This window comes from Triturus cristatus, chromosome 5_2 (assembly GCF_964204655.1).
Source record: "Triturus cristatus chromosome 5_2, aTriCri1.1, whole genome shotgun sequence".
Lineage (NCBI taxonomy): Eukaryota > Metazoa > Chordata > Amphibia > Caudata > Salamandridae > Triturus > Triturus cristatus.
In genome coordinates this window covers 714,029,321-714,042,497 of record NC_140588.1, presented here as the reverse complement: position 1 = coordinate 714,042,497, position 13,177 = coordinate 714,029,321, and the positions used below count along the sequence as shown (strand labels likewise).

General features: G+C 46.7%; 1 protein-coding gene across 1 annotated transcript in view; it reads left to right on the top strand.

Annotated features, from left to right (window-relative positions):
* The first annotated feature begins 5,314 nt into the window (after nt 1-5,314).
* The window catches only part of LOC146829166 (connector enhancer of kinase suppressor of ras 2-like), a 1,989,112-nt gene continuing 1,981,249 nt past the window's right edge, over nt 5,315-13,177 (top strand). Inside the window, exons 1-2 of the mRNA XM_085606439.1 lie at nt 5,315-5,372; nt 5,939-6,102. Coding sequence (XP_085462565.1) covers nt 5,315-5,372; nt 5,939-6,102 — 222 coding nt within the window. The remainder of the gene's footprint in view (nt 5,373-5,938; nt 6,103-13,177) is intronic.

Genomic DNA, 13,177 nt, shown 5'->3' with positions numbered 1-13,177 from the left:
GTGCTTGGGGTAGTGTTTTAGGGTTTAGGGTAGTGCAGCGGTGTTTGTGAAGTGTAGGGGGTCGTGTTTTAGGGTTTAGGGTAGTGCAGTGGTCTTTGGGTAGTGTAGGGGGTTGTGCTGGGGGTAGTGTTTTAGGGTTTAGGGTAGTGCAGTGGTGTTTGTGTAGTGTAGGGGGTCGTGTTTTAGGGTTTAGGGTAGTGCAGTGGTCTTTGGGTAGTGTAGGGGGTCATGTGGAGAGTAGTGTTTTAGGGTTTAGAGCAGTGAAGTGGTCTTTGGGTAGTGTAGGGGGTCGTGGGGAGGGTAGTGTTTTAGGGTTTAGGGTAGTGCAGTGGTCTTTGGGTAGTGTAGGGGGTTGTGCTGGGGGTAGTGTTTTGGGGTTTAGGGTAGTGCAGTGGTGTTTGTGTAGTGTAGGGGGTCGTGCTGGGGGTAGTGTTTTAGGGTTTAGGGTAGTGCAGTGGTGTTTGTGTAGTGTAGGGGGTCGTGCTGGTGGTAGTGTTTTAGGGTTTACGGTAGTGCAGTGATGTTTATGTAGTGTAAGTGGTCGTGCTTGGGGTAGATTTACGGTTTAGGGTAGTGCAGTGGTGTTTGTGTAGTGTAGGGAGTCATGCTGGGATAGTGTTTTAGGGTTTAGGGCAGTGCAGTGGTGTTTGTGTAGTGTAGGGGTCGTGTTGGGGGTAGTGTTTTAGGGTTTAGGGTAGTGCAGTGGTGTTTGGGTAGTGTAGGGGGTCGTGCTGATGGTTGATTTAGGGTTTAGGGTAGTGCAGTGGTGTTTGGGTAGTGTAGGGGGTCGTGCTGGGGTAGATTTAGGGTTTAGGGTAGTGCATGGTGTTTTGGTAGTGTAGGGGGTCGTGCTTGGGTAGATTTAGGGTTTAGGGTAGTGCACGCCCTCCCCTCCGCCGACTACATCCTCCTCGGGGACCTCAACTTCCACCTGGAGAACAACAATGACCGCAACACCACCACCCTGCTGGATAACCTCGCCAACCTCAGACTTCAGCAACTGGTCAACACCCCCACCCACTACGCCGGCCACACGCTCGACCCACTCTTCTCGTCCAGCAAGCACGTCACCTTCAGCCACTCCACCGGACTTCACTGGACTGACCACAGCTGCGTCCACTTCAGCTTCAGAAAGAACACGGTCCACCATCACCCGAAGCAGGCTCCCCACAGAAACTGGAGCAAGATCACCGCCGACCAGCTCGCCACCTCCCTCAGCCAGAGCCCACCTGTCAGGACTACGGACCCTAACACTGCAGCCCTCGACCTCACGCAGTGGCTGACCTCCTGTGCCGACGACCTCGCCCCACTGAAGAACCCCCTCACCAGGCCCAGAAGCAAGAAGGCCCCCTGGTTCACCGACGAACTTAAGGACTCCAAGAAGGCCTGCCGCACCCTCGAGAAGGCCTGGCTCCTCAACAAGACCGCCGACAACAGAACAGCACTCAAACTCGCCACTCGCAGACATCACCAGCTCATCCGCACCACCAAGAAGAAATCTCTGAGGGAACGACTGGACAAGAACGCCCATGACAGCAAGGAGCTCTTCAACATCGTCAGGGAGTTCTCCAACCCCAGCACCGGCAACAACGACATCACTCCCTCACAGGACCTCTGCGACTCCCTCGCCTCGTACTTCCACCGCAAGATCGCCGACATCCACAACAGCTTCGACATTTCACCCCCGCACCCATCGGTCGAACCTTCGCACCCCGCCGCCACCCTCCAGACATGGACCGAGGTGACCCCCGAAGACACGTCACGCATGATGAACACCATCCACTCCGGATCTCCGACCGACCCGTGCCCCCATCATGTCTTCAACAAGGCAGCCTCTACCATCGCACCCCACCTCCGAGACATCATCAACACCTCCTTCAACACAGCAACCTTCCCGGAGAGCTGGAAGCACGCCGAACTCAGCGCTCTGGTGAAGAAACCAACAGCGGACCCGACCGACCTCAAGAACTTCCGCCCCATCTCGCTCCTTCCTTTCCCTGCCAAAGTCATCGAGAAGGTCGTCAACAAGCAACTGGCAGCCTTCCTCGAGGCGAACGGATCCCTCGACCCATCGCAGTCCGGATTCAGAGCCAACCACAGCACCGAGACCGCCCTCATCGCAGCCACCGACTACATCCGAACCCTGCTCGACAACGGCGAAACTGCGGCACTCATCCTCCTAGACCTCTCCGCAGCATTTGACACTGTCTGCCACCGCACACTAGTCCAACGCCTCAACGACACCGGCATCCAAGGGAAGGCTCTGGAATGGATCATCTCATACCTCTCCGGCAGAACACAGAGAGTACGCCTCCCTCCGTTCCGCTCCGAGGCCACCGAAGTCATCTGTGGCGTCCCGCAAGGATCGTCGCTCAGCCCCACTCTCTTCAACATCTACATGAAACCCCTCACTGCCATCGCATGCCAACACAACCTCAACATCATTTCCTACGCCGATGACACCCAGCTGATTCTCTCCCTCTCCAGAGACCCCGACACCGCCAAAGCCAGCCTGCACGAAGGGATGACAGACGTCGCTGAATGGATGAACATCAGCCGCCTGAAACTGAACACGGACAAGACAGAAGTCCTCATCCTGGCACCATCACCCTCCGCATGGGACGACTCCTGGTGGCCTCCGGCACTAGGCACCGCACCCGAACCGACGGACCACGCACGCAACTTGGGCGTCATACTGGACTCCTCCCTATCGATGACCAGACAAGTCAACGCCGTCTCCTCAGCTTGCTTCCACAACCTCCACATGCTCCGAAAGATCTTCCGATGGATCCCGACCGAGACCAGGAAGACGGTCACCCAGGCTCTCGTCACCAGCAGACTAGACTACGGAAACACCCTCTACGCCGGTACTACAGCCAAGCTTCAGAAAAGACTTCAGCGTATCCAGAACGCCTCCGCCCGACTCATCCTGGACGTCCCCCGACGCAGCCACATCTCGTGCCACCTGAGAGACCTACACTGGCTCCCTGTCAACAAGAGGATCACGTTCAGACTCCTCACCCACGCACACAAATCCCTCCACGACCTAGGCCCAGGGTACCTCAACAGCCGCCTCACCTTCTACACGCCCACCCGCCAGCTACGTTCCGCCAACCTCGCCCTCGCTGTCGTCCCTCGCATCCAGAAAGCCACCGCCGGAGGAAGGTCATTCTCCTACCTGGCAGCTAAGACTTGGAACTCCCTACCCGTCCACCTGCGGATGACCCAGGACCACCTGGCCTTCAGGAAACAGCTCAAGACCTGGCTGTTCGAGCAGTAGCAGACCCCCTTCCCCAAGCGCCTTGAGACCCTTACGGGTGAGTAGTGCGCGATATAAGTTCCATGATTGATTGATTGATTGAGTGGTGTTTGGGTAGTGTAGGGAGTTGTGCTGGGGGAGTGTTTTAGGGTTTAGAGTAGTGCAGTGGTGTTTGGGTAGTGTAGGGGGTCGTGCTGGGGGTAGTGTTTTAGGGTTTAGGGTAGTGCAGTGGTGTTTGTGTAGTGTAGGGGGTCGTATTTTAGGGATTAGGGTAGTGCAGTGTTCTTTGGGTAGTGTAGGGGCTGTACGGGGGTAGTGTTTTAGGGTTTAGGGTAGTGCAGTGGTGTTTGGGTAGTGTAGGGGGTCGTGCGGGGGGTAGTGTTTTAGGGTTTAGGGTAGTGCAGCGGTGTTTGTGAAGTGTAGGGGATCGTGTTTTAGGGTTTAGGGTAGTGCAGTGGTCTTTGGGTAGTGTAGCGGTCGTGTGGAGGGTACTGTTTTAGGGTTTAGGGTAGTGCAGTGGTCTTTGGGTAGTATGGGGGGTCGTGCTGGGGGTAGTGTTTTAGGGTTTAGGGTAGTGCAGTGGTGTTTGTGTAGTGTAGGGGGTCGTGCTTTAGGGTTTAGGGTAGTGAAGTGGTCTTTGGGTAGTGTAGGGGGTCATGTGGAAGGTAGTGTTTTAGGGTTTAGGGTAGTGAAGTGGTCTTTGGGTAGTGTAGGGGGTCGTGGGGAGGGTAGTGTTTTAGGGTTTAGGGTAGTGCAGTGGTCTTTGGGTAGTGTAGGGGGTTGTGCTGGGGGTAGTGTTTTGGGGTTTAGGGTAGTGCAGTGGTGTTTGTGTAGTGTAGGGGGTCATGCTGGGGGTAGCATTTTAGGGTTTAGGGTAGTGCATTGGTGTTTGTGTAGTGTAGGGGGTCGTGCTGGTGGTAGTGTTTTAGGGTTTAGGGTAGTGCAGTGATGTTTATGTAGTGTAAGTGGTCGTGCTTGGGGTAGATTTACGGTTTAGGGTAGTGCAGTGGTGTTTGTGTAGTGTAGGGAGTCGTGCTGGGATAGTGTTTTAGGTTTTAGGGCAGTGCAGTGGTGTTTGTGTAGTGTAGGGGGTTGTGCTGGGGGTAGTGTTTTAGGGTTTAGAGTAGTGCAGTGCTGTTTGAGTAGTGTAGGGGGTCGTGCTGGGGGTTGTGTTTTAGGGTTTAGGGTAGTGCAGTGGTGTTTGGGTAGTGTAGGGGGTCGTGCTGGGGTAGTGTTTTAGGGTTTAGGGTAGTACAGTGGTGTTGTGTCGTGTAGGGGTCGTGTTGGGGGTAGTGTTTTAGGGTTTAGGGTAGTGCAGTGGTGTTTGGGTAGTGTAGGGGGACGTGCTGAGGGTAGATTTAGGGTTTGGGGTAGTGCAGTGGTGTTTGGGTAGTGTAGGGGTCGTGCTGAGGGTAGATTTAGGGTTTAGGGTAGTGCAGTGGTGTTTGGGTAGTGTAGGGAGTCGTGCTGGGGGTAGATTTAGGGTTTAGGGTAGTGCATGGTGTTTTGGTAGTGTAGGGGGTCGTGCTTGGGTAGATGAAGGGTTTAGAGTAGTGCAGTGGTGTTTGGTTAGTGTAGGGGGTCGTGGTGGGGTAGATTTAGGGTTTAGGGTAGTGCAGTGGTGTTTGGGTAGTGTAGGGAGTCTTGCTGGGGTGAGTGTTTTAGGGTTGAGGGTATTGCAGTGGTGTTTGGGTAGTATAGGGGTCATGCTGGGGGTAGTCTTTTAGGGTTTAGGGTAGTGCAATGGTGTTTGGGTAGTGTAGGGGATACTGCTGGGGGTAGTGTTTTAGGGTTTAGAGTAGTGCAGTGGTGTTTGGGGAGTATAGGGGGTCATGCTGGGGGTAGTGTTTTAGGGTATTTTCAAAGTTATGCCTTAATGGGTGTTAGCAATATTTGCTGTTGGCATCCCCAAGAGTCCCTTCTGAACATCCTTGTTATTAACCCTGTAACAAGAGCTGAAGATCTTAACTTGGTTGTTTCTCTACTGTCATAAAAAAGTAAACACATGAGCACAAAGGTGGACTGAATGCTTACGCTAAGGTTATAGGCTGCACAATGTGCCCTTACACTATCGGAAACTGTATCTACACTGTCACACCTCAGTCAGGGAAGGGTACAGGGTGTTGTGCTTTGTGTTAATGCCACCAACTTTAGTCCATGTAGGATATATTTTCTGTTACCAGATGAATCACCTGAGTTTTGTTGTAACAGTCCAGAATATACTACAACGGTACATGCAATTAAGCCTGACAAAGACCATGCTCAGATTTGCAGATAATGCGGGAAATATGCTGGTTCTGACGATGTTGCCGGAACCCTTGAATGACTCTGTAACTACGAATTAGCTGCATGTAAGCAATATCCGAAGATCTTTGGAAAATGTATTATTCTGCTTGTTTGTTATTACTGTGCAAACAAAATTTAATAAAGATAAATTTGAAAAAAAAAAAGTAAGCTTCTACTTCTGGTGTGAATCATGACCGTAGAATTTGCTTAATCAATCAAGCTTTTTGCACTTTGCAAAATATATATATTTTTTTCATTTGGTCCCACTGTGTATACTACATTGATGTTGTAGAAGCCATTACAAAGGAATTCATCAATCTGTTTGAGTTATCCTGTTGAGATGTGAAATTAACATTCGTTCTCACTCTCTAACCTGTCTTCCTTTTTTGGCAGGCCTCGATGACTGTCTTCAACAATACATTAAAAATTTTGAGCGAGAAAAGATCAATGGCGAGCAGCTGTTGCACATCACCCACCAGGAACTGGAAGAGCTGGGAGTCACACGCATTGGCCACCAGGAGCTCATTTTGGAGGCCGTTGACCTGTTATGTGCATTGGTAAGTAGCACCTTTCCTGTGGATCATCACTGAATTTTCCAACTGTGTTTAACCAGTCCAACATGGTTAAAATACGCTGGCATATTTGGAAATTTTAGCAAAATTTCTGAAATTTACATGATTACACCCTTTTGCATAATTAGGAGTAATTTGGCACAAAAAATCCTACTGCAGGAGCAGAGGAACAACAAACCTAGCGAGCGCAAGTAGCTGCTGGCTCCTGCTGTTCATGTTCTGTTGCATTATGTGCTATTTTTAAAATGCAAAATGTATCCTCACGTCCATTTTGGATGCAACTGTGCATTTTGTGCTAGGAAAATGGTGCTAAATGGTGGCTTACGCTTCTCGCGGAATTCCATGGAATCTCAAGTAATTTTGCTGTACAGAATATTACGCAAGTTACCTCCACCCCTAGTTTTAAAAGTATTTTGTTCTGCTTGAAATATCACAGTTAACCTCCTTAACTTTGTAATGTATACAAAAAGGTGATAGATGGAATGCGTGAATCGTTCTCAGGCCACATCCCAATCCATCATTATTTTTCCCACCAGGCCACCTCAGTTTGGACCCAGCTATATCCAAATCAGTCTTGACCCGGCTCTAATGTGAGCAGTCCACCCCGAACTGCCAGACCAGGTCCTCCCAGATGTGGGTCCTGGGTTCACTGTGCCAATGGAACCAAGCTATACCTTGCTGAGGACACCTAATAAGTGCAAAACCAGTACTGAGTTGCTTGTGTTCTGGTTAAGGGAGGGGCTGTCCTTGCAGTTCGGACTGGGCTGTTGCAATGAGGAGCAAGGTTAGAATAATTTGCATAGGGCTGGGTCCAAACTAAGGTGGCATAGTGGGAAAAAATATGGATTGGGAAGCGGCCCAAACAATTGCCAGTTTCATATATTAATTCAAGAATTGCATCCATTCAGTTGATGTTTTTGTTTTTGAAGCCCTAAGTGCCCCCTGGTATGCTGACTCACTGTGCCACTGGACCCATGCTATGCCTTACTGAAGAGCCCTAAAATGGGCAAAACAGTGGCTGGGTTGCATGCGTTCTGGTTCAGGGAGGACTTGGCCTGACAGCGTGGGCTTGACTGTTCCTAGTAGGAGCAGGATCAGAGTGGGCGAGAAATGATGGTTTGGGATTCGGGCTCGGGCCATTGACAGCGGCTGAGATTAATTGATCCTTTCCATCCATCACCTTGCTGTTTGTTGCCTTAGCATTCGAGTCAGAAGTAATTAAGCAAGACGTTGAATGCAAATGGTTATGCAGTAGTATTTCATTTCCAAAACACTCTTCAACATCGAGGGCACTCGAAATAACAGGTTGGAGTGGAGTGCCTTCTTGAGAGCACGCACTACTTTGTTTTCCATTCCAAATAGTTATCAGCCACAAACATGCCCATCCAATTCACACGCTTCCTATTATGTCTTCTTCTGATAAACCATGTGCCAGGTGGCAATGCAAATTAGTCTATGAGTGGTACACAATGCAATCAGAAATGTGTGCGGAACAATTTATTTTCATAACCTAGAGCTCCTCTTGGAATGAAAGGAACAGCCGCAAATTATAATATTCACTGTTTGTGGAGCCACCACGTCCACCACAATCACTCGAACTGGAGAAGCTCTTGACCCTGATTTCATTTTTGCACCACACCTTAATGATGGAGGCATTCTTACACCATGCATGGTTATTAACCCATGAAGTGGAATAAAAATGTGCAATAAAGAAAGCAAAAGAGAGGAGGTGATTGTGAAATAGTAAGAAAGTAGGAAGGGGAGGATACTGTATTGGTTCTATTCAGGAGAAATGAAATCCATTAAGGGAATCACATGTTTTTCTACTAGAATGTATTTCTTGTGATAGTCATTGTGCAGGATAAATATGACATTATGGCCACTTCCTGAAGCTGAGATAAATGCACACCATACTCATCTATAACCTGACAGGAGTGGAAGGGACATTAAGGTTTTTCTGATCGATGATTTAATTTTTTTGCCCAGCCTATTGGACACAGGGTAGACTGAGGGGGGTGCCAGAGTTGGTCTGAAGTTGAAGCGCTGTTAAGACATTCTTGGAGGATGTGAGGCTGGTCAACATTCCAAGATGGAGGCACACGGTATTCCAGAGAAAGGAGCCCCACACATATTTGTGCACATAGCCAGAGTAGGGACCTAAGATACATTTCAGTGAACAAAGTGCATCAATGAAAGTGTGCACACACATTGCTTCTGTTCAAGGATTAGTGAAAGACTTTTATGACATCTTTCCACAACACTCATGCTTCACTACCCTTAAGGAGTGTCTTTTGCTATTTGATGAAGGGAGAGGTGTGGCGCAGAGGCAGAGGTGTGGCGCAGCAGTCAGAGTTGCTGACTCCAGAGTGCCGGACTAACAGTTTGATCCCCTGCACCAGTGGCAGCTCAGCTCAGCATCATGTAACTCTGGGCAATAGCTCACTTATCCTCACCGAGCACCCCCCAGTGCCTAGATACCCTTAGGGGTGATATGATAATGTTGCACTTTAGAAATGTGGAATTAATGCAAATTTGGAATTATGATACATTCTGGCATCACCCTACTGGTGGTATACTCAGCAAGTACTTTATCTTCCCTTGCACATCAACCGACTCTCCTTCTTGTTATTTCTGTTGTGGGGTGAACCGCCTATAAGTAACTGGATTATTATTTTGAGTGAATGACTACCCACCTCAAGGAATAATCATAATCCTTGTTAGGATGAGTCCTCAATGCCACTAACTTAACCTGAGCTCAATGCCCTGGTAGCAATGGCCCAGAGCAGTCAGGCTTAATTTAGAACAATGTGTAAAGTACTTATGCAATACCAAAACTGTAATAAAGTCAAAGTGCAAAACAATAAAAATCCCAAACAGACTTGGAGAACAAAATAATTTAATGAACAGAATGGCAACAAAATGCCCAAAATCCAATAAAGGGAGCCAGAGATATGGATGTCTAACAACTAGTGCGTAAAAAGCACAAATCCTAATGATAGTCAATGGTTACTATAGACCTTGACCTAGTTGCAATTTGAGGCTGACGGCAATGGAATGCTAGCATATACACCAACCAGGTCGGCCCTCATCAAAGCTTTTACCTTCTGATTTAGTCTCTGAATTCCAAATCCAACACTGGAGTTCACTTCTAAAGCCCTAAGATCTCAAGGGAGGCATTTAGAAACTCACAGGGTGTCAGACAGAGGCCAACAGCAGGGCCCAGTCGAGGTCCAGTTGGCACTTGTCAGCTGGATGCTTTCAGGAAAATGTCTCTTGCAGCTTGTTGGTTTTCTATAGGCACACAGGAGGTCAGTCAGCTGTCAATTACTTTTCCTGGGTACAAGTCGGACTAGGTTAAGTCCTTCTCAAGTCACAGACAGCAGGTTCCGCCCTCTGCGAATCTTCTGCAGGTCCAGAACGTTTTCTGAAGTGTGTGTCTGGCATGAGCTAGTGGGTGGGTTAACTCCTGGCCTCTCTGCAACCAATGGATTAATGTTCCCAGGGCCAACCCTAACCACTTTTTTAGTATTTCCTGTTTGCCGTACTGCGGACAGACCCAAAATGGTGAAAGTCCTCAGCCACACTAAAATTTGGCTCTGAGGGCTGGGTGTGTTTCTGGTAAGTGTACTATTATAATCCCAGTCTTGTCCCACATCTAACACTAACATCTAGGTATTGCACCCACAACAAACCCGAAGAAAGAAGTCTGATAGAACAAAAGCAGGGCCCTTCAGCAACCAGACGGTGGATACACAAGAATTGTCTTGGCATCTTGTTCTCTTCCTTTCAATGATATTCATAGCCCCAGGCTGTCAAGAGGCTGGCAGAGACATATGCTAATTAGCCTGCTGACACTTCAGGCAGATAAAGGATAATATTCTAAAAGTTACTTTTCCTTAATATTTATTACAAATCCGAGTTCACTATTGAATTGTATTTTATTAACTATTAAAAGTAGTTGTTTGATTATTTTCCTAGCTGGTCTCAATCCTGAGATACAGTAGTATTATGTTAATCTGTACTCTGGTTTTTTACATAGGACATCTAGGCCTGCTTCCGTGAAAATAGCTTTTTGGGCCTCGTTACTGTAGGAACATTGTAATATTAATTTTCCCCATTTCCCACTTTTAAATACCATGCACCCTAACCTTGTTGAATGCAAGGCTTACTTAGGGGTGACTTACTATATTTAAAAAAGAACTTTTTACCTGTCAAAGAGGGTTTCTTTTGGCAGGTTGTAGTGCGTGTTTACACATCAACAGTCAGGCAACACAAAATAGACCTGAAGCCATTTTTTTTGCCCTGCCAGTATAGTGGGTGGCATAATAGCTGCTGCCTTTAACAAGTGTGCATTTATCTTCCAGCCCTGGGTGCACTTTTTTACACCATATACTACAGACTAATAGAGAAGTTAGATGTGCCAATTAGGAATACGCAAATTTAAACATGGTAAAAGAGGTGGCACAGGCACAGCTAGTCCTGTTAGCAGAAGTAAAGTGAACAGAGTTCCAGAGCAGGCAAAATGTACTGTCCAGCAAAAGGAACAAAATCTAAATTGAAAAGACAGATTTTCTACACCACCTTTCTTTCCCGGTGCTGAGATTTTGCAAGGGTTTGTAGTGTCTATCTGATCATGGGAAACCTCATCCCAACCTCATCCATCAAAATATAATTGAGATTGTTTGATAAAGCCACCCTTTTAATATCATTTCTCACAAAGTATGTGATACACATAACACGTTAAAAACTCCAAACCAAGCAAGACTGTCCTTGATTGTTAAATATTTTTAGAAATGCTGGTTTTTGGCTGTTAAAGTTAAATCTAAATATCAATACATTAATATTATGACATTATTCTGAACTTTTATGAGTGGATATCACTTGATGACAACTTCTGGTTAGTCCTTTGTTCAGGGGAGAAGTCCTGTAATAAAAGGCAGATGGGTGCTGAGCGCTACATAAAGAGTTCACAATAGCACTCCAAGCTTTATAAACAATACTCCTCTCAAAAGCAACCGACCACAGTCTATACCAACAAAAACCCAACATCTAAACTGATTTAAATGATATAGTGGACCCTCACAATACACTATTGTCTCAGGTAATTCCCAAGCTGGGCAATACTCATACCAATCCTTTATATGGCATGTACCTGAACTGGTAACTATCTCTGGCTTCAAAGATCACAGAACACAACAATCAAACACATACAAAAAATATCAGCTGCACCCACACTACTGATTATGTTACTGAAAACAGAAAACAGACTCTGACCTGTGGTGGAATGCATGCACCTAACATAACAGTGCTGCAAGACCATACTAATGGCAGTATAGCAAGTTAAAGTCTATGTTAACATATCATAAATGAGCATATGTGGCGTGGGACAGGGATTCAGGGAAAACAGCCCTATCACTTCAAAAAAGTTGCATTTATAAGTTGAGTGCTTATATTTTTGTAAAACAGCAGGTTGTTTTGGTTGGCATGATATCAAATTGTTCCGAGTAAAGAGCTGTCTTTTTCCGCACATGGGCATCTTCTCTGAACAAATTAGAATTTGTTTGGGAAACACAGGAGAAGTGTGTTTTCAATGAACCAAAACAAGCCCTGATGTAGGTACGCGTCTTCTCTCGTTTCCTGCGTAGTGCCATCTGCTCACATTCTTGAATTCTTTGTGTTCAATTCGTTTTTGTTATAGCTGTGAATTCCAGGAGGAATGTACAGAAATTCTGATTTGCAATTGCCGCGCACAATTTAGGGAGCGCGCGAGCAGCACCACATGTCCTTTTCTCTTCCAGTTTTCTCTTTCTATGACAAAGGGTCTGATTTCGAATTGATTGGTTAATGCAACTTCCTCAGATTTCTGGAGGAGGCACTACACTCGAAAAGAATCCACCTGTTCAATAATCTGCATACCGACTCTAGGGTGGAAGGCATTTCACCAGTGATTTCTCCTTTAGATTTATGCACTGATTATAAGTGTGGAGATGGGAGTGAGGTATCTGTCATGTACAGTACAAATCAATATCCCAGAGCTTGCTGTTTACCCTGTACTGTAAATAACTCATCGTCAGAGTTGTAGGTCTGGAAAAGCAGGCACAGCATGTGGATGCTCTATTAACACACCACATTCTGCCTGCTTTGCCTCTTCTGAGCATTTTGCCTCAGTACATTTCAGCAGGTTTGAACTGCTTAAATTTGTCAGGTAAACATCTGGCAGCAGTTGCAATAGAAATGACATGTGGTAACTAACCCAGGGATTGGAAATTATCCTAGCACTAATATATAGGGCCCCAGGTTTTACTTCGGAAATTGGAGGATTTCCTATTGGTGCCGTATTTGAGATGCGGCTCTCAGTGACTCGGTGCAAAGGACAAAAGGTACAGCATTGCTTTAGTTTTAGAGATCAGAGTGTTAGGTCCAATTTGCAAAGAATGTGGTGTGACTTACTCCCTGCTTGTTCCTAGAATTTATAAATGAGCCCAGAGTCCTGCCAGCGTATCCACAGCAACATATTTGGGAATAGACCCACTTTATATGGCATTTAGGTTTATGGTGAAATGCTTGAATTAATCTCAGCCACCTGTAATTATGATGAGATGCATTTAAGTCATGTTTTTCTCCCTGTGGCACCACAGACTGTGCCCAAGCTTGATAAATGCAAGATACCTCATAGTCTAACTAGCAAGCACATTCTATTGTGTTGCTTAAACATGTTAAGAGTAGTTTCGTAAAACATAAACTTGCAGCAGGCACTGAAGGGGAACAAGTGCATATAAAAAGCTACAATTCTTCCTCCAAAATTGTGGGGAGCATCACCTCTGAATGGAAACACCCACAACATCAGAATATTATAAGGCTTGTAGGGCCTCATCAGTGAGTTGCAGCCTGGGTCACATGGCATAGTGAGCTAAAAGCCACATGTTTTGGGCATACCTATTGTGCTTAGGGAGTTTCACTGAGTCAAAAAAAAGAAGTGGATGGGAGTAATACTTAATTGATATCAGACTCTGGAAATTACTTTGGAGCTCATTCCTGTCCATAGTTTTCTGCGGACCAT